General features: G+C 38.6%; 2 protein-coding genes across 5 annotated transcripts in view; both read right to left on the reverse strand.

Annotated features, from left to right (window-relative positions):
- The window catches only part of LOC108048781 (sodium-coupled monocarboxylate transporter 1), a 36,650-nt gene extending 27,695 nt beyond the window's left edge, over positions 1-8,955 (reverse strand). For both annotated transcript variants that reach the window (XM_017129653.2, XM_017129650.2), the window contains exons 1-2: positions 8,788-8,955; positions 6,456-6,528 (exon numbers count right to left, since the gene is read on the reverse strand). The gene's annotated coding sequence lies outside the window, so the exon portion shown is untranslated. The remainder of the gene's footprint in view (positions 1-6,455; positions 6,529-8,787) is intronic.
- An 11,516-nt stretch (positions 8,956-20,471) lies between these two features.
- Positions 20,472-22,198, reverse strand: part of LOC108048728 (alpha-2 adrenergic receptor) — a 47,117-nt gene continuing 45,390 nt past the window's right edge. For 2 of the 3 annotated variants that reach the window (XM_044457126.1, XM_044457128.1), the window contains exon 3: positions 20,472-22,054. In XM_044457126.1, the coding sequence (XP_044313061.1) occupies positions 20,948-22,054 (1,107 nt within the window). In that variant the 3' untranslated portion in view covers positions 20,472-20,947. The remainder of the gene's footprint in view (positions 22,055-22,198) is intronic. The other variant, XM_044457127.1, reaches the window with a different exon arrangement.

Below are 22,198 nucleotides of genomic sequence, written 5' to 3' on the forward strand. Positions count from 1 at the left end.
CAATTTCGGCCTGTACTGTTTGGCCTGCCTGCTGCATTTACAACCGAGATAAATGCGAAGGCTGGCGAAAGATGAAAGTTCGATACACTTAAAAGGCTTCTGGGCTTCGAAATTTAAGGTAATTCGATATGCAAGTGCTAACAGAAAAATAAAATAACTGACAACTGACTAACTCACAGTTTACTGTTTAATTTAACGCTTTAAAGACTGTCGACAGATATAAACAAATGTTGGGACTACATTACCTATTTGCGGATCAGTTAACAAAGTATTTACTATGTTCACTGGTTTAGTGGCCTAGTCATTAAGATTTTTTTAATTTTTCTCTTTATCCTTATTTCAACTTAAAGTAAGTGCAACTCTTGAAAATTACAAAATTGTATATGAAGGAAAGATAAATAATTACATACTATTACAATTTGTGTTTTTTTGTTTAAAAAAAAAGTTTTAAATGTTAAACTCTTTTTTATTGATTTTTAATTAACATATCGTAAAAATGAAATAAAATGATCTTTTTTTATCTAACATTTATACTAATTATATTTGATTAAATTTTGTTTTATTTAATTAACTAGTTCTGGTTTATTAAAAATTAATATATTTAATTCAGACCCCGACTAGCAAAACAAACCAGTTGATTTAGTTGTAATACCTTTCTTCAAGGGAGCAATAATGATATTTTCGTAAGCACAGGACACGACAGGCCATGAAGAGCAAAACGAAATCAAAAGAACAGAACACAAATTTATCTGTGGCGATTTATGGAGCATGTTTTGGGACCATGTCGGGAGCACACATTCGGACTTACAGATGGGAGCGAAGAAATAAGGGGCGGGCTCAGGACGTCCTGCTTGTTGAGTTCATAAATAGCGATGTTGCATGCAACTTGAAGAGCGCCTTTCAGTTCGGGGTCTGGCTTTGGCTTTGGCTTCAGCTTCAGCACTCGAGGCTCTAATTTTTATGAGTATTTTGCGTGCAACTGGAGGGCAGGTCATGCAGCATACTTCAAGGCGTTCCCCCGAGCCATTGTTGTTGCGCTTCCCATTTTAATGTAGTGACGTCAGCAGCAAAAGCAGCCAAACTGACTCGACTGCAAGTTTTGCATTGGGTTTGTATTTTTATGTGATTTAATGCTGGTACTAGCAAAAAAGAACATTTAAATTGCTTTATCATGAGAAGAGAGCATAGTTCCTGTGTGGACTACATTTCACATACGCCCCAGGCGCCCGACTGAAAACCCAGCGAACAATAAAAATTATGCCACGTAATGACGTCGTGGCCGACCCAAGGGGGGAAAATTGAAAACAGTATTCGGTTCTTTTTGCGCCGTTTTGGTTTGGTTCGGTTTGGTTTGGTTATGGGCTGTTTTGTGTTGCATGTGGCAAGCAATTCGATCAGTCGCCAGCGGCCAAGTTGCAATCATTTTGTCTCCGCCAAATAGAGCAAAGTAAATGTGAGCCTGATAACTGGAGGGGGCTTTCAGCGCATCAAAGTTTGCCACAAAACTATCAGCAACACTGGCACTTCATTGCTGCAGTCGTTGTTTTTGTTGTTGTTCGAGTGCCGGGGAGGAAAAAGCTGCTAAAAAAGGAAACCCGAATGTCGGACAGGATTGTGATGCACACGAAAAAAAAGTTAAAGATATAAAAAAGGTCCTTCCAAACATTTAAAGCTAAGCTGCCAATCTCCTTTTAATTTTCAATATACTTAAATGATAAAAATAATTGTTTCCCAAATTGCAGGCTTATAAACTTTTGAGTTTAAAATGGGACTAAAATATAGTCATATATAAAAGAATTTGTCTGTATAATTGGGTTTGTTGCAATTCATGGCTTAGTTTGGTTTCACTGATGTAGTGACGATTCACAATTGGGGAAAATTATCATTTATGATTTTATTTAAAAAAATTAAATACTATGTTTAAGACATTTCAAAAGAATTTCCAACCATTGTTATTATTTTCTAAATATTATGCTATCTCGGATTTAAAATCTTCTTAGAAAACGTATTTTCTAAGTAAAATTTTTCGAAGTGTTTCTAGGGACTGCGAATTTGATTTCGCCTGGGTTGGCTGGGTCTGTTGGGTTTGTTCGCTGTCTGCTTAGCGTGTTGGCCAAACAGAACTGGAAGCCACAAGAAACTGGGTTCGGCTTCCGTCTGGAGCTTCTAGGTTACTTACTTTGCCCTATTCCCATCCAACTTTCATTGATTACTTTGTTATGGATTTTTTTCCAATTCTCTTCTGGTCGGCTGTGTGTATGTTTGGAGGGGAGTTGGACTGATTTGCAACACAAGCAATGCAACTGCAGACGCTCCTTTGATTGCGGCAATCAGAGCTAACGAAAGCGTGCAAAAAGTTTGCGTAATTTCATACTCAATGTACACAACTCATGGTTTCAGTCAGTCGGGGGTGGTGAGAGATTTTCCTAAATCCAGTATAGAATTAAATTACCAAATCCATTATTAACTTAAATCGCAATGTAGCGACACTTTGCCCAATCGAAGTGCATTTAAAATGCGAACCATGCCCCATCTTATGATTAGAGTAAAAAAGATCGGCGCAATTTTATGCACGTAGCTCGTCGATTCAACTTCAAATAGCCGGAGCGCATTAGCAGATAATAATATTCAGGCGGCGTCGCGTCGCCGTCACCATCGCCATGCCAACAACAATTAGGCAGAAGTTGAAATACGAGCAGCGACGACCAAGAGACGGTTGTTAATAGTGTTGAAGATGGCCCGCTGGTGCGGACCTGGCTCTGGAATTGGGCCTGCACTTAAGCACAGCGACTGGATCTCAACTTTGGCCAAATGGAATTGAAATGACAAGCAGAGGAAAGGGAGAAAGGCTTGGGTTGGGCTGACCAGTCATACACAGGAAAAAAATATTGTATCAATTTCAACATCTTTTGAAAGAAAATTTCGTTATTGGAGCGATAATACCTTAATATTCGGGTAATTTTGTATAACTTTCTTAGGAAATCCTTATTTCTGAATGTTTTTAATGCTCTTATAGTTCTTGACCTTGGTTTGACTGTTGTTGGGATTTAAAAAACTATTTGTTCATATTAAAACCAGAAATTTTCTCAGTGTATAGACCTGTTTCCTGATATTAACAACATACTTTATCTCAGTGTACAGGCACATACCTCGAAAGGAGTGGATTGTGATGGTCTGCGATGCGAAATGCGAATGGGATGTGATGCCCAGCTGGATGCCGCCTATTGGCCTGTTGTTGTCACATTTATCACGGCTGTCTGGGTGCGGGGAACAGTGCTTGCAGAACTTGCTGCAGGTCAAGTTACAGGCAAGTGAGATTTTTAAAGTCGTTCCCACTGATTCCTTGCCGATTTCTTTGGCGAGACAAATGAAATGGAACAGGTAAGCTGCCTTTGGCCCGAGGGCGTCCTTTGTGTGCGCCGGTTCAACGAACTGGTATGCAAAATGTATTTTTATTGAATTTCATTGATAAATGCTGCTTGCAACATGCATGGCCCTCACTGTTGCTCCTTTGGTTGTTTGTTCGATGGCAATTCGATTTCTGATTGCATGCCGGGGCATAAGTATGCAGCTACTTGGGCTCCTTTTAATCGACTTAAATCCAATTTGGGTCATTTGCAATCAGTGGCCCAAAGGTAACCGAACTCTCCCAGCAAGTCATTCAACTTTTGTGAAATGTCTGCGAATTCTGCCATCGATCTGTATTGATTAGCCGAAAAACTGGGTGGTATCCGAGCATCTGGCGAGAGTTTCGCTCTAGTGGAACAAGTTTTTACATTTTTTATGACACCTCTTACGGGCGTTCGCCGAAATCAATTTAAAAATAGTAAAGTCGCGTCATGTGATCCCAATTAATCAGCCGAAAGCACCAGAAGTTGCGACGGCTTTTGGGCAGGCAGACCTAGTGCAGCTGCAATTATTAAGTAAATCATCAGCAATCACATAGTCATCAGCAGAGTAAATATACCTTGCAGTATTCCACATGACTCAGATCTTCTGGCTTAAGTGTGCTTAACACTGTTTACTGGCTGCAATGGCCAAATAATTAAGAAACGCAAATAGTTCGTTTAACCAGGCCACTTGCGAGGTGTCAATGTCAAGTGTTAAAGGCTTTAAGTCATTCAACTGATCTTCTCGGATTTTCATATTTTTGTTGTAAAATATTGTTTACTTCTGCAGCACTTAATACTGTATTTTGAATATTAATATGCATGGCTACGCTGCTATTGACATCAAAGCCGCTGGAAAATGTTATTTTCGTCGCGCTTGGAAAAGCTATTTTCAGACTGGAAATCACTTTGCGGATTATTTGCGTGGAGTCTTTCAGCAACCGGTATCGGCTCAGTCACGTGGTTTGGCAATCGAGTTTGGTTTGTTTTCCGAGTAGTTGATATAGTGGTCATGTGCTGTTTTCCATTGCCTGATTGCTAAGGAGAATTGTATGCTGAAGAGATACATGGCGCGTGGACTGTTCATAGCACTCGTGACTTGTGCGATTATTCGTTTTCCTTAAACGAGTTTTTTAATATTGTTGTGAATATCGGAAGAAAATAAAAGAATATTTTCAATTTATAAAGAGCAGATAATAAATAATGATAAGAAACAAAACTTTTGATAACGCGATGAATAAGCAATTTTCTTATATTTCAATGATCTTTTTAAGTTTTTTTTAAAGTTAAATTGTAATTATGGGTTTACACCTTTCTATTGCCTTCTGGATTTACGTTGCATGTTGTGTAAATATGTGCGAAATCCGTAAATTTCTAAAAGTTGACTGGATAAACAATGTAAAGCTCGCGCCCCTTACTCTTGACACGCAATGGGGCTGTTGTTGTCATGCTAATTGACTACTTTGTAAAATTATTGTAATCCGATTTAAGAAAAGATCGCATGAAAAGTAGTCGAGAAAATCAGAGGGAGGAGTGAGGTGGAAGAGAAGAAAAACCCATGTGCATCCTTCATTCATGGCTTGTCGGACGTCAACAGAAATATAAAAAATTAACAACGGCAACAAAAAGTTCGAGTATCGGCATTAAATTGCCATCAACAATGCTGTCGTCTCGATAAAATATTCATGAAATATGCTCTACGACTGAATGTGCTGTGAGGATTTGACTTCATTATTCGGCTTGCCGTGCGGTCGCAGGTTGTGGTTTATGTGGTTACAACGAGTCGTTGTGGTTACACTCGAAAAAAAAGAAACTAAAATCAAATAAATTTCCTGTTAAAATACCTGTGTGCAATTTGATAACTGCATTTTGTTGTTTTTAATTGAACTGTTCACAAATTCATTTTTAAAAAACTTTAGTGAGAGAAAATACTCAAACCAATAATATTAAATCAATATAGATTGTTTAAAAATAAATAAAATTTTTAAAAAAGCATAATAAAGCACTTATTATTAGGTCCATTTTTTCTGTAATTGCAGTAGAAAAAATCACTCCGATATCCAACGCAATTTTTCCCAGTGCATCGTATTATGCGTGTCCTTATTACTGGAGATAAAATGTTAATACCAGTTTGACAATCTGTCCGATGCGGGCTCATGTTTAATTAGTCATGTTTGTCACAAATTCTGACATATGAGCTTTTCGATCGATGCAACTCATTTAAAAACGTCCGTTGGGCGCCAACGGGTAGCTCTAAAAATAAAACCAATTTCGATTCCGATTTCAATCGGCCACTCGATTGACAGTTGTTGTTTTTGCCGCCGCAGCAGCATTGGTAGTTGCACAAGAAATATCGTTGCATATTTCACGCCCAGCATTGCGCGAATATTTATCAAGTTACCCTAGTCCCCTCGTAGTCCTCCGGCTTTGCTCCCTTTTTCTTTTAAAAAGGCAGCGTCTTTCGCAGCGGGGGAATGGGAAAAGCAAAAAAAAATTGTTAAAATGTAGATTTATGCAAATGGAACGCATAGCTCGCTCGCTCGTTCGCCCGCTCGCATCCTGTCGACCCATCTCGCATTCCCTGTATGCCAATGTGTTAGTAGCCCGCCAGGCGTTCGTCCTGCCCCCCACCCGCCTCCACTTATTTTCCCACTGTCAGCTCAGTTCGCTTGCCAGCTCGCTGCCGGTTGTCTGTCTGTCCGCCTGTCTGGGTATTGAGTGTATTGCATTTAATATTTATTTGCTTTTATTTTCCCTTTTTACCCGCTGCCGAGCACATTTTTCTCTTCGAGCTAGAGAACTTTTCTTCTGCCTGGCCGTCAGGTGGAAGAGGAAAATTAAAAATGCAATTGCGATTAAAATTGCATGACAAACGCGTCGGCAAAAAGCGTTGCCAAAGGGGGTTTGCATGTTTAGCACCCACGGCACCCCACCCACCAAGCCCGATAAATAGTTGGATCCACAACGGGAGACTGCCGCTCAGATGCCCCAGATAATAGTGATTCACTTTTACTTGATTCACGGGTTTTTATTTAAACCCTTCTAAGTAAATCAATTCACACTTACCTTTAGTCAATAGCGATGAAAAAGTGTCACCAATGTCACCAATTAGCGCGAATTTCGTTACGTCTCGTTGAATCTGCCACAATTTGAGCAAAAAAAGAAGTTTGTTTTGTTAATTAACGCGACATAAAAATATTTTTAACTTTATTTATCCAATCCAAAAATACGCATAAACCGTTGAGGTTTCACCACGACAAAATGTTTTATATCCGCAATCATTGTTACATTAAAATACGTTCATATGTTGATTATTTTATATATTCGTTTATCTTTTTGTTTTGCCAGTCTTTGCTGGCTATCTGCCCAGTTTTCTCTTTAATAGAATTTAAATCTTGTGGCAACGGCCGCCACACGCGACACTCGGCCATATCATTATGCCCCCTCCGATTTGCTCTATACCCTATATCTTTGTATCATTCCAAGTGCATTAAGCGATAAACAAAGCATGAGGAGAACAAGGAACAATGACTGTAAAAGCTAAAGACATGACAGTGACATAGGAAAATGCATACCAAGGTAAAGTTTAAGGGATACAGAAGAGAATATATTTGTAATTTGTTTAAAAATAATCTTTTAAATAATACAAAATGTTGTTGACCTATTTTGCAAAAATCCGAAAAAGTAATAAAACAATATATTAAGGTTTTTTGTAATAACTTTTTAAAACAATTTTATGTACGAAAGTTAATATAAACTATTAAAAGGTTTAAACCAATTTAATAAGTTGCAAATAACTTTTTTCAGTATAAACACATTTTATTTACACATAATACGGATCTAAAAAAGGACAAGTCACAACATCAAAAGTATTATTTTTAAGCATTTTTATTACAATTTTACTAGCAAATATAACCTCCAAAATTTAAAATGTTTATATGTAGACCTAGAAAATGTGTTTTTACTTGAGTACGCAATGTTTAGCCCAACTCAAAAACGAGACGAATCGTAATCACGTGACTAGCGAATGATTTTGATTTAACCGGCGACAAGCGATTCGGTTTTTTTCAATCTTTTACTTTTTGTTTTGATTCCGGTTCACGCTTTCTGTTTCCCGTTTTCTGCTTTCGGTTGTTTCTTCTTTGGCCCAACTGGCTTGGCAATTCGTTATTTTCGTTTTTCGGCCAGCATTCGTCACTCTTTCGCGCACTTGTCTGTCCCACGTCTGATGGGGGACTGAATGTCAAATGATTTGGCCGCCCAATGGTTATGCTTTATTTATAATGGCACTAATTAATTTTCACTCTTTCGGCCGGGCCGAGCGGGGCTGGGCTGTAAATGAAAATTGAAATGAAATGAAAACGATGTTGATGCGATTGTGATTGGGGGATAAGCTTGCCGACCGACTACGAGCGACTAATATAATTTGCGGAAATTGTGACACAGCACCGGGGACCAGGTAATTGCACCCGGCTATATGTAGGGCTCAAGCTCAAGGTCCCGCACTCTCTTCCCGACTCCACACGCCGCATTGTCATTTGTTATTATTTTTCCATATTCACAGACTGTAAAGTCACAGTTGAAACAGTTGTATGCGCACGAACACTGCCTTTTTTTTTGCCATCAGAAAATGGACCGAAATTAGTTGGACCTATTTAAGACAGATTTACATAAACAAATAAATATTGTAAATATCCATACTCAAATCTGTTTTCAATTAGTGAGTGAGGCGTTTCAGATAACCTGTTTCGTTGGCAGCTGACTATTTAGCGCTTTATGTGGCATATTTGAAAAGTTTGACCAAAAACCGTTTAAATTATATTCTGGTAGCTCGTTTGCATTGCTAATGAGCCAAGGGGTCCAGGCCAGAATTAATGGCCTGACCATGTGAAAAGTTCGTTAATATTTAGCATTTGAAATTAATTTATCAAAATCCGAAAACTATAGGCCATAAAAACACAACAAATCGGTCTGTCAGTATGAATTAAATTTCTTTAGAAATGGGGGAATTTTTCGTTGATTGTTTTTGAAATATTCCGCTTGTTTTGTCAGTTTGGTCGCACAATTTTTCGAAACCATAAACACATAAAATTTTCCACATCTGAAGTCGGGTGGGGGTGGGTCGACCTTCGTTGTCAAAAATTTCTGTCACGTCCACACAAGTGACCCAAGGGCCCTCAAAGGGTTATGTAAATACCTCGCCATCGATTGAACTTTCGGTCAGCGAGATCGCGTGATTGCGAAGCCCCTGATAATGCCGAACTTGTTCAATCAATTTTCCGTTTATCGCCTACACTTTTTTTTCTACTTTTTCTATTTATATTGCAATGTTTTTGTTGGTGAATAAATTGTGTTTTGTGGCACGCTAAGATGAGAAGCAAATAATAATTTTATTTACGTTTTCAGCGGGCGTAGTTTGCTTCCGTTTTCTTAGTTTTTCAGTTTTCTCGATTTCGGGTATTTTGTGTTTTCGAAATGGATTTTCAGTGCTGCACGGATCGATTCGGAACTGCGTCTTGTTTCTGCGAGCGCCACGACGGGTTTGTTTTCATCGCCAGCTGCGCGGTTGCCTCTTGGGCGGCATTTATTTCTCTGTTGGCTCGATCTTGTTCGTCGCGGAAGGTTCGTGAGACGTCGCCGTCGCCGTTGGCAGCGGCGCCCGCTGCTCTGCTGGGCGTACCGCCAGCGTCAGCATCTCACAGTCACAGCCAAAGTCCCAATCGCATTGATTCCACAAAAAAGCCAGAAAGAACGCTTTAGTGGAGTGCACCGACTACAAAATACCCGACTTCTTCCGACATTTTCTCTAAAAGATCATATCCTTGGTGATTGTTTCCATCAGGAATATGTAAAATATTCGTTTCATTTTTGGAATCTTTAAGACTGGTAGTGAGCTCAAGATCATTTGTGCATTTCCATTATACTCTGACTTTCAAAGGCATTTAAAGCGGAAAAAAAACAAATATATAGGGCTTAAATTTTACCAATAGGCTTAACTCGTAGCTCCACCTTGAATTGCTCTTAATTATTTACAAATTTGATCAGCTCTTGTTATTCTTATAGGGTAAAATAACAAAAGAAAACAGTCAAAAATTAGCAAATGAATACAAAAATACATTTTATTTATTTTTATCAATTTTTTCATCAAAATTATTTAAATTGTTTGCAAATCGCTTAGATTAGTTGCATTTTTATTGTTTTTGATACAAATATTGTGACAAAATTGTCTAGAAATAAGTATGTTTTAATTAACTTTCCAGTTTTTTTTGACTGGTTGACTTTGATTGTATTTTTTTGGGATGAACAAGCTTGTTTGCAGAAATGGGACCATATTTTAATTTACCTCACAGATATCGACAGCCCAAACAGTTGAACAAATATCAGGTCTAAATAGATTTAAATGGTGATTCTTATCGAGATAATATATATAAAATAATTATTTCTACAAGTATAATATTTTTAAGGTTTTTACGCTTCAACAAGCTTTTTAAAATTTGTATATATAAATCATGTTGAAGTTTTATATTTGTGTTTTTTTTGGGAAGGGGTGCTTTGAAGGGGACCAAAACCCCTATTTGTTTTCAGTTGCATACTCTGACCGAATACAATATGCCTGTGTAATCTACGATTACTGGGTATCAATACAACTTAAATGAGCGAACATCTCTTCGCCGCACAGGCAAATATTGTGGATTTGTTTACGCACTGGCTGTGGTGCCGCAGAGCCGGTTTTAACCATATTTTCGGGCCCACGTCCCACCAGCCCGTTCCAATCGATCCACTGACCACTGGCCAAGCAATGGATTCTGCTCCACGCGGCGCAGAGTGCATTTGCCTCGTTCGGCTGCCAAATGAAAATATTCGAAATGCCAGAGCAAACATGGCAACGTAACGCGATATAATTAACACATGCAACGCTAACGACGACAAATGTAGATAAACAAACAACAATTGTCGACACTGCCCTTTGCCCAATTACATTGGCGGGAGGGGAGCGGGCTGGGGTTCAGTGGGCGGAGCCAAGGGCAACAATTAAATTTTCTGGCCCTTGAGATGGGGGAATTTCCTTTTCCCAAGTAAAAGTGACTCATATCACATAGTCGAACCGTTAATAATACGTCTAACAACGCATTAATTGTAATACACAGATTATTTGATTGTGTTGCAGGTTCAAGGGGCAAATGCTATAAATACACTGCGAACAAATAATCAAAAATGTATATATTCTTTAATAAAAATAGAACAATATTCCCGTTATTTAACTTATGAAAGGATGAGTAATTAATTATTGGTTTTTGTTCTAATTGTTAAATTTGTCAGATGTTTTTATCTAATTTTCGGGCCTTTTTGAATCAAATGTGTGAGAATGGTAATGGAAATGTCTAATAAAATATTAATTATTTTGGCGTATATATATAAAAAGGCTTAACTAGTTAAGTTTATCATTTTTTAAACGGCGTTCTTGGTGAATATTTCTTGCCCTTGTTCACTTTTGTTGGAAATGTCCATATACTAGCAATTTTAATACGTAAACAAATGGTTTTTTTTTTTTTTTTTGCCTTTTTCTTTTGAAACTATAATTAAATTAATTAATTGAAAATTTGTGTATTCTGAATTAACTTTTTGAATTCCTTTAAATTCCTATCATGCTCCTGTTATTATTTACTTTCAGTGCAGCTGCTATTAATCGCTTCGTTTGTCGCTCAAGTTGTTGGCATTTGCGGCGAGTTGCATGTTGCAGACTTTGCAACTTTGGCCAACTTCCGGCAACAGTTCCCACGCAGCCGAAGAAAAGTTTTTGCATTAAATACGAAACAGTGTTAAATAATTTCAGCTATTTTACGATCATTTTTCTTGGCGTGGGCCTAGAGTCCTGTCGGCAGTCTGCTCGTGTGGGTAGCTCGCCCAATCATCTCCAGCGGAAGTGTTGCCCCCCACTCGCTCATCCCCTTCCGCCTCATCCTTCCTATACGGGCATAGCGTTTACTTTATGACCGCTAAGCAGGGCGGTGGTCGACTGTTTGGCGGTCGGCTTGGTTGTGCCAGTGAATTAGCACAAACCGCATGTTAGATTCGTTGATAACATGCCACCACCTCACATCCTTACATCCCAACGCAACCCAACACCCACCACTCAGACATGTACAAGTTGTTGTCCTGTGGGTGTGGGCGCGTGTCCTTAGCCATGCAGTTAGAGGCTGTCAAGTTGAGAATTTTATGCGAAATGTTTAGTAATTAGTTGCATCCGCAAGGGGAAATTACTTAGCACAGCCAACCGCAAAAGTTCTTCCCCGCACCCTCACTTCCTATCTGTCATTCCCTTACCAGCCAGCGTTTTGCCTGGTTTGGTGCAAAAGTTCAAGCGTTGGCAAAATGTTGACAGCTTCAAGAAATACACATTAAGGGCAGCTGGCTTACATATTCTGCACTTTGGGAAAAAATCACTGATTATTATTTGGCACTTACAAATATATAAAAATCATGTATTATATTTATTGAAGTTCTGGCAAATAGTGATGTTACTAATTTTGGTCTGCCTTTTTGCATTGGAACGACTTAAAATTATATATACTTAAGAACTGTATTTACTACTTATTTCCATGTTTTCAACTAAAGACTTCCATTTTTATTACGTTCAATTTATATTAATATTTTTTTCAAATTAATTTTGAATGAAACGTCCTTTGGTTTAATATTAATCAATTATTCAACTTCGGTAAAAATGCATATTAATTTTTCTTCTTATAATATTTTGATCGATTAATTGTGTTTAACTGAATAGAGTCGTTAATTTGATTCTTGATATAAGTGAAGCAGAAAAGAATTTGTGAATTTGTATTGTATAAATTGAAATTAATTGCTAATTGATTTTGCATCAATTTGCTATATATTTAAATTTAATTAAAAATGAATCATTTTAAATTGGTTCATTTGTCTGAGAAGTGTTTTTCTCCAAATGATAATGTTAAATTTAATGTGACATACAAATAAATTATTCTTTTTCGTTTAAACAGCCTATTGCTTGTACTTTATTTTTCACTGTACGTATTTAGACGTCTTTCCGTATCACGCATACGTGTAGTTGCGCGGGTGAGCCAGCTCGCTCATTACTCATACGCAGCGTGCAACGGGACTCCTGTTGGTGCCAGGCGTTAAATTAACTAATTAAAACTTGCACAGCTCATGTAGCCATCTCTTTTTTTCTTGCAATAGAAACGAGCTCAGTCTGTAGCTTCTTGTTTCGTGACAATTATTCGCGGGTGCTTTTAATTTTTTCTAATGCCGCTGGAAAATGATGTTGGCAGCGACTTCTGACCTGGTTGATAAACGCTGCACAAGTTTTGGGAGCAACAACTGAAACAATTAGTACTGTGGCTGGCATTTGGATTTAGCCCGGAGATTCCCTGGTTTGGGTGGATGGTAAATGGCAGGAAAGTTGTAGCTAGCCCAGTTTTTCCACCACGCGGACCGGCGTCACGTGTGTAATTAGCACCTGGCTGACTCGCAGACTCGCAGACCCACAGACTCGCAGACGGGCAAACAAACTGGCTTGACAAACTTTGCATGCTGCTGGCGCGCTTTGATTAATGAGACTGTGCGGCTCCGTGGCGTTAAAAGCGCGTATTTGGCGCTAATTATTTAATTGCGCTCGCACAACAATTGATCGCACGGCAACTTGTTTTTTTTCTTTCTTTTTTAAAGAGTATAAAACACACTTTGCTGATGAATCGCTCAGGGATTGAGTCAACAGAGTCTTAATTAAGACCGGTTTGGGGTTTCCATTTAGCTAGCTAAACTTTAGACCTTTTATTTGTTGTTTTCTTTCTAGGAATGCATTAGCCTGCAGTAAAATTTGCTATTAAGGGTAAAAGTTCAAGGAGTTCGATTTTTGAAGAATATTTTAAAAACCTTTCAAATGATCCAAGTAATAGTTGTTAGGTCATCCTATTATATTTTAATTTTTTAACAGCTTATTGAAATAAAATGTGTAGAAAATAATTATAGTTTTTAGTTATTTTTTAATTGTTTGTTAAAAAAATCATTTAATAAATCGCACAATTCCCAAATTAAACTAATTTTTCACAACTTTTAAAATACAAAATAAAGAGAATATTTATAGTGTTTAACTTTGTTAATATTGTTTGTGAAGTAAGTCTTTCAATAAATTGCACTTGTTTTTTTTTTAGTTTAAGTTAGCCATGTATTTGATTTTCTACTTGTAAATAAATGAAATGAAATTTTACTTACTCCTTAAGGTATGCCATGCATTTTTTATATGGTCACCTTTAAAATCCTACCCCAGAAGAGCGCTATATTTAGGAGCTATCTCACCTGTATTTTTAATGACCGACTTTGACAGTTTAGCAATGTCAAGGCTGCTGGGGAAAATCAATATGCTGAGGAGCCAAAATGCCGGTCCTTTTGGAGCGGCGTCTGCGCATACAGGAAATTAAAATGCCATTTAAAAAGCCACATCACCCGCTCGCATTTTTACTCCCTCTGCAAATAAACTTTCTAGAATTTATTGGGTGTGTTTTCTTATTTTAGTCCTTTTGAAGACCTCATTGCGATGTCCCTTTCGCTTTCCATTGGAATTCCAAAAATTTGTCAACTTGCTGAAAACACGGTGACAAAAAAAAAAGTTTACGAATGCATTTAAAGAATTTAAGAATACTTTCGGTTTTTATTATTCAGTTATGAGTTCTGCTTTTCCGCATCGGTTTTCTGATTCGCTTAACGAGAATAAGTTTTAAAAGTTTTTTTGTATCTTGTTTGGTAGCTTTAGCTTGGTTTTGATGATTTTTTGAGGATTTCTGGAGCCTCATGTGGTATTCTTCGTCGGATGTTTAGTGGTAATTGTAATCGTACTGTATAATTTCAATTAAATCTTTATTGTCCTTTCTACTGGACATATGTATTCACTTATCTAATAGTTTTAATTTAGTTCTCGTAGTTATCATGTATCGTATGCTCTATATTATAAGTTTCACTTAGACTACAAGATCTTAGGAAAACAACTTGTCCCATACAATGGGTAAACATTATGTTTGCTCAAACTCAACTGGTGTGGGGGTAGAAAAAACAACGAAACTTAAAGTTTTAAATGCGTTTTTAGTTCTTGGTGTTTGTTGTTTTGCTTTTCTCAGAAATGTACATTAAGTTTTGGGAGAATTACCTTTAGTTAGTTTAGTTGAACTATGATATATGATTGCCTAAATGCTACAAGTTTTCGACTATTGTTGTTCGGAGTAAGAAAGGGGTCTCTGAAGGTTCGTTTTGTTCGGTCTACGCTTAGTCTTAGCTGTATAATTAAATACTTTTTAGTTTACTTGTTCAACTTACATGCGAAAATTCAATTCTTTGGTGGCTTCAATTTGCAATTTTGTTTTGCTCAATTTACATTTCATTATCATAATCGTATTATATTTAGGATGTATGAACTATAACGTGGCATAATTTATAGGTATTTACAATGCTTAGCTGCTAAGTAAGTTTGAAATGCTCTTTAATCCCTTAACTAACTTTCAATTTTGATTTGAGTTCTCTTTGGGCATTTGCCGTGGGGATGAGTGTGGTTGTGTTTTTGTGTTTTAGTTTTTGGTGGTGCTCTACATGCAACCAAGACGTTAAAAGGGGCTCATATTTTAACGTTTTGACCACCCTGAGTGGATGAGTGATGCACGATGAACCGAGGAGAATCGTAACTCATAGCACCATGTTACTTCGTTGTTAGCTATGTGGACACTACAAATACGTATAAATAACGAAATGAGAACTCGCTTCTCTATAACAGGTGAAAACAAAAACAACAACGTCAATGTCTAGATCTAAACATAGTTTCTTACTTATTTGTAGCATATTTTCTGTCTATTTTATCCTTTGTTAACTACAGTTTATTAATCGTAACTTACATGACTAGGGAAACTAACATGCAAATTTGTGCAGCATTTTTCTAAGTAATGTAAATTTATGGCTAATGTTTTCCTTTTGGTTTACATTTCATTTGGTTTTTGGTAGTTTTCTGTTTTTATTTAGTTTTTTTTGTTTTTGTTTGGGAAGAAACCTTTCGAAATACATACACTTATTTAATATACACACATTTAGTTACATAGTCTGCCCGGGAACAGAAGTTGAAGTCGGTAAAACGAGGAAACGAATACATTGCAAGTGGTGAGAGCGTAATTGTAGTGGAAGACTTCCGCTTAAAATGTAGATAGTTTTAGTTTATGTTAATTTATTCCGACAATTTCCAAAATTTGATTTTTTACCGCTCGATTTGATGTACATGTGCATACTCACAGATTGTACACATGTTTTCGGTTCCATGAATTATCGCTATGGTTTGCTCATTATCTGGTGGTATTTTTTGTTTTGCTCATATTTGATCTACGCACAACTAGGTGGAACAGACACATATGAGAATATGAGTTAAAATTTTTGCTATGCATATGTTTACGATACAATTAAATGAGTAAACGTTTCTATTTATCGGCAACTATAAATTATTCTAAATATCTCTGAACTATTCGAATACTCGCCGTTTGCATTTATCTAATTTCAAAATTCAACTTTAATATATATCTGTTTATTTAATATTAATATTTATATATATAAATATTTGTGTCTAGTTTACAATTAGCAAAAAGTTTAAGTTTAAATATTGAAATACGTTTAAGTTACTTGCGATTTGTTTGGTTTTTGTTTTTTATAATGAAATAATTTCATTAAACATTTCAGTCATTGTAATTTTTTTGGTTTTGAAAGACAAGCCTCAAAACTTGAACTTAGATGGTCGCATGGCTTATCTAATGGCAAATAAGTAAATTTCTTTGCTTTTTCGTTTCTTAACCTGAACACAGGCATTGGATTTGCTTAGTTTTGGGCGATATTTTCAGGCAAGCCAAAAGGGAGGAAAAAGCGTCAAGCATACGACCCGTTGAACCGAACCAGCACAACCAACTCAACTTTTCCAATTAATCAACGGGGGGCGCATTTTAATGGCCGCTGTAGCTGTCGTCATTGCCTCATAAATATTCATGCTGTCAATGCGCATAAATACCTAAGTGCATATTTATGGTCCAACATTTGTCGTTATGAGTTTTACATTTATGGCTTTTATACTTTATTAATTATTATGCAGGCCAGCAAGCGGCATTTTTGTGATTCATGCGCCTGCAGCCTAATGGTCACGATAATTGCTCCAAGAGCGTTCCAAAAAAATAAATATATCACAGACCCTCGAAAATTCCAGCAGCCGCAGAAGCGTTCAAGCGATTTTGGCAACAATGCAATTCTCTGTGTGCATTTTTCACGTGTTTATCATGTGGGAGGGTCGTAAACGAAAGTGAGCGCCGTTTTATTGATGGCTTTGATGCTTTTATTCGAATTTATTTAAGTATTGCTATTTATTTACTATTTTTGAAACTACTTGTAATTATGAATAGTGGGCTTAGGCAAAAATTACGCTTAAATAAACATTTGTCTGCATGATAGACAGTAATTTCCAAAAAATGCAACTAAATATTTACCAACTGTTGCAAAATAATCTGAAAATTCAGCAGCCGCAAACAGACATGCATTTTAAGTACCTAATCCCTGCCTATCCGATTTTCTATAAATACCTTTGCAATTTGCCAAGCTAATCAGGCATTAAATTCGCTTATGGCGTATAATGCATAGCGCCGAAATAGATGTTGACAGAAATGCAAATTCTAATTACGCATTTTGCGCAATAAATAATTAAATTTCACAACTGAATTTGCGGCCTCCGGCGCTCAGAATTAAGTTGTAAGAAAAAACACCAGTGAAACAATAATTCTACAGTAATCTAAAATGTTTTTATGTAATTATCGTTAATGCTTAACGCTTATTTTTGTTATTTAATCGAAATCGGACAACTCCCTTGTTGACTCAAAACAATTAAGGCAAACAAAGAAAAAAATGTGCATTCCAAATCGCATAATTTAATTATGAGAATTATTTTAAATAGTACCGAATTATTCAAATGGTTTTTCCTTCTTTTTTTTATACGCTTTATATGTTTTTTGTTTGGATACTTTGTAATGATAAATTTAAAATTGTTGTCAAGCATTTAATTTATGGTGATTGCTAATTGTGACGTTAATTGCAATTTTATTAATGGGCTTTAGTAAATTCCGCTGATGCGGCTCCTCCAAAAAAAAAGACACAAAGGACGACGTTGCGTATACGCATGGTGGTCTAAAATGCCTGGCAGCTTTTTACGCTTTAAGTGAAAATGACTTTCAGTGTGCTGGCGAAACAATGCCATCCGTGGAATGCCGTTCGACACTCATCTGGCTGTCGCACCTAAGTGCAGTTAAGTGTTGTGTGTGTAAGGGCTGCATTTGTGTTTACATTGAAAGAAATGAAATAAAACTGGACTTAAACTCCTAAGTGTTAGCCAACAATATAATTTGAAAACTGATTTAAAATGTAAACTCCTAGACGTTTTATGCTTCCATAAATGAATTGATAAAACGATTTTAAAAACCCACAGTCCTAAAAAAATATTCCTCCAAACCACAAGTACTTCTAAAATCCATTTTCACATCTTGTAAATCTGGTAGTTAAGAAATTCGGAATATTACAGGTTTCTAACCTGGTTAAAGTGTAGTATATAGATTAGAAAACTCAAAATTGTGATTACTCTCTGTGTACTTCGCGCATTTTAATGTGCCTGCTGCACCACCTGCTGCACCACACTCCGTGCACCACCTCCTCTCGCTTTTCCCTTGCTGTCGATTTCAATTGTTTTCGATTTCGCTTTGTGCATGCGACGGTCCTTTTTTTGTTCTACCATTTAGCTTGTTGTTGTAGCTGTTATTGTTGGACTTTCTGTCGTTGTTCAAATTGTCATTTGAGTGCAGTTGTTGTACACACATTGCTGACAATGCCAAAACGTTCAGCAGGATGCTGTGTGATCCATAAAAAATGCAGGCACCAAAAGCCTTCGGTGTTTGTCTTTCAACACCATCAAAGTTCCTGCGTCGATTTCCATTTATTCAAATGAAACACTTCCCTGCACACAGCCACCCACGGCCGATCTCGGTCACATTATTTATGCGTTCTTAAACAATTTTAAGAGGTCTTCGGCAACCGCAAGCACTTAGCCTATGGACAGAACTATAAATCTGATCAATCTTCGGCTCGGCCGACATGTGTTGAAAGGTCGGGCGATTCTAAGATCTGCCATAAATTGTGGGAACCATAGAACAAGGTGATTATGGATGTTATATTGGAGATTGAAGATTGCTCTAAGCAGATTACAATTTGCTGGGCGTGGCCGATAGTGGTTACACGTGGCTTGCAGATTTAGTTGCACCTTGCCACAAAGTGTTCAAAAAATATGAGCGACGAAGCCATCACACAGGAAGTAAAATAAATTGTACGTAAAATTTATGCATAGACTGTCAGCCTGAAGCTCCGTGTTTGTATGGGTTCTGGGGCGAACTATATATTCTTCCTTGCCATTTTTTGGCTTTGGCCAGCAAAACAAGCCCAACCAGCCAAACGAAATGGAGAGCCATTCTGGGCCACATGCCAAAAACAGAGTCAGTCCGTCCCTGTCCCCTGCCCTCTGTCCCTAGCTGCTCCTCTGTCTCCATCTTCGTCTAACTCGGTGTCATTGTAGCGTTCCAGTGACGACTGTCTGTCCGTTCGACTGAATGACTGACTGACTGGGTGACGGGCTGTCTATTCCACTCGGCCGGGCGCATGCATTTGCTGATGCATAGCCAAAAACTAAAGTGGGAAATAGTGGAGAAAATTGTGAAATGTTCACGGAAAAAAATAATTTCGCTTATATCGATAAATTGTTAATACTAGTAAAATTATTCAAAAGAATTATTCTTAATGCCTGGTAATGGAAAATTGAAAGTTTATTGAGAACAAAAATCAATTTGAATCGCTTCTACAAAAAAATGTTCGCTGAAAATAATGAATTAAATTTTCTTTCACTGAGTTTTAAAGATTATGTCACCCTGTGGGTTGGTGCTTCCAATCTTATCCATTTACTATATTCTCGGTTTAAAGCAATTTGAAGTTATTTAATAAATGCCTTTAATCAGGTACATCAAAACATTATTAAATTTTAGATTTATTTGACTGACCTACATAGTTATAATTAAATAAGGCATCTTTAAACATTTTCTGTTTAAAAGGCCTTAAATAAAACGTTTTAAAAAATATATATGATATTAGTCACCATAAAATTTACATGACTCAGAATCATGTTAATTTTTTGAGTGTAGAAGCCAACCATTAGCATTTGCATCTGTCTGTGCCCATTAGGCATTGGTTCCCATACATTTGGTTTATTTTTTTTTGGCTCCCACTTTCTGTGTCGCTGAGTGAAATATCTTTGAGTGAATGAATAAAACTACGGCTGCCTGGTGGAATCTGTCGCTGTTTCTGTTTCCATAGCTGTGTGCTCACTTTGTTACGCCGAATTGTGTGGCCGTTGTGCTAGATTATAGTTACATTTATGTGCACATGGAATTATTGATTTGGCCGCCAGCCAAATGCAGCCTCGCAATCTCAGGCGCCCTGACTCTGAGAGTTTCGTCGAAGTAGTGGATAAGCGGTTGCCAAAATATTAAAAAGAAATTAAATTAATTTGCTGCCAACGTTCGACTGGAACGCACACTTGTTGACCCCGATTTTGATTGCCAACGCACAACAATGGTGGTCTGGTGCTTCGAGCGGATCACGGGTTACCTGACTCCTGACACATTTGCAGTCTGCACTGAAGTTCGGCATTGGCAATGCAGCCGCAAATGGAAATTTGCGAAATTATTTCAAGTTGAATGGCCATAGACGTCCCAGGCGGACACATCCATTCAGGCAGCATAATAGATGTTTGCCCAGCTCAAATTCTTGTTTGCACAGCTCATGCATTTCTATGAGCTCGTCGAGTGTGAAAAGTGTGTGGGTGGCGGGGCGGGTTCAGCGGGCTTTGGGGATTGGGGTCTCTGGGTTCAAGGGTGCTCGAGAAACCAAACGAAACGAAACCAAAATGCGTAAATTGAAATTGAGAGATTCCATCAAATTCACAGCCGTTCATTGCTTTTGAAATGAGCTACAATGTTCGTTACTTTTTTATTCAACTAAAAATTCAAAGAAAGCTGGGGAAAGGGTTTAGTGAATGGGTGGGATAGAGCTGCAAAACGATTGATGGACAGTCCAAATGTCTAACAATTGATTAAAAGATGTCATTTTTTCAAAATGCCGTAAAATTAATTAATAGTTCTAAAAATCTTGTTTTCTACTTCAGTGATTAGGAATCAAGGAATAAAACAATTACAAGTAAAAATACACGGTAGGTCGACAGTGCCGTCAATAGTTTTGCAGCTCTGGGGAGTGGGCTTGGGACTTGGGACTTGGGCGGCTTATGGCATTACCAAAACGAAGCAAATCTAACGCCTGTAGTGCTGATACATGCCATGACCATAGCCCATGGGTGTGCTGCCCATGGCACGTTCGGTTGCCTTCTCAATGCTGGCGTAAACGCACCTGTAACAGCACACGTAGGACAAACATCACTTGAACAGGATGCGTCGGAAGGCGCGGCGGAAGTCCTTGTTGAAGATGGTGTAGATGGCCGGATTGAGGGCCGAGTTCATGTAGCCCAGCCAGAAGGCGACGGCGAAGGCCGACTCCGGTATATTGCAGTGGCTGCTACATGCCGGCACCAGGATGTACAGGAAGAAGAACGGCAGCCAGCAGGCGATGAAGCTGCCCATGATCAGGCCCAGGATCAGGGTGGCCCGCTTCTCCTTTTTTCGCGCAATCCTACGCTTCTCCTTCTCCGGATCCCGGGGCTTCGGTGTCTTCGGTATGGCCGGCTCCAGTTCCGCCTTCACCACCTGCTGCTGCTGTTGATGCTGATTTTTGGCGGCCGTTGCAGCGGGCTGCTGATTTTTGGCCGTCGTTTTGGCCTCGTTGCGCCGCTGCTGGTTATTGGACTTGCGCCCGAAGATCGGCTGGCAAAGGCGAAACTTGAGCGGCTTGACCACGGCACAGCGACTGACCACGCCCGAATCGCTGCTGGATGGATCGAATTCACTCACCATGTCCGTGTCCACGCCCACGGATAACGCTCGACACCGTCCGGCGATCGGGGAGACGCGCAGCTCGTTGCCGGGCGTTTGCAGTCCGCCTGTCGCCCCGGCACTCCCATTGCCCCCCGCACCGGGTGGTGCACCTCCATCCATGGCCACGCTGCCGTTGTTGTTGTTCAGCGCATTGATGGAGTTGTTGCTGCCCATGGAGGGGGGCACGGGCACATTGAGGCCCACCCGGCCGGTGGCTATCGTGCTCACCTGCAGCGTCTCCTTGGGCGAGGTGGGCGGTGCACCCGAGGCTCCACCTCCGTTCCCGCTGCCCACCACGGTGACCGCGTTCGTGGGATTGGAATAGGCCAGCACCGTTTGGGCGGCCACCGCCTCCAGTTCCCCCGCCTCCGAGGTGGAGATGTCGGAGGCCAGGTCCATGGTCACCGTGGGTATCTGCATCGGCAGGCTGGCGCTGTTCGGTGGTGTCTCTATGGTGGCTATCTGGCGCTGCTGGTGCAGCTGCAAAGCGGACACGCCGCTGGAGGAGGGCATCGGTATTGTTCCTTTCTTGGCGGTGGTGAAGCTCGTTACCTGCAAAGAAAAGGTCAAATTAATTATCCAAAAGGACACAAAAGGAGGAGTTTTGTACAAAATATTAAATTATAAAACACACACTTAATTTGAGTGTGATTGGTCGGGACAGTAAATTAAAAAAATCAATGCACTATATTGAAA

The sequence above is a fragment of the Drosophila rhopaloa genome, unplaced genomic scaffold (assembly GCF_018152115.1).
Source record: "Drosophila rhopaloa isolate 14029-0021.01 unplaced genomic scaffold, ASM1815211v1 contig_155, whole genome shotgun sequence".
Taxonomy (NCBI): domain Eukaryota; kingdom Metazoa; phylum Arthropoda; class Insecta; order Diptera; family Drosophilidae; genus Drosophila; species Drosophila rhopaloa.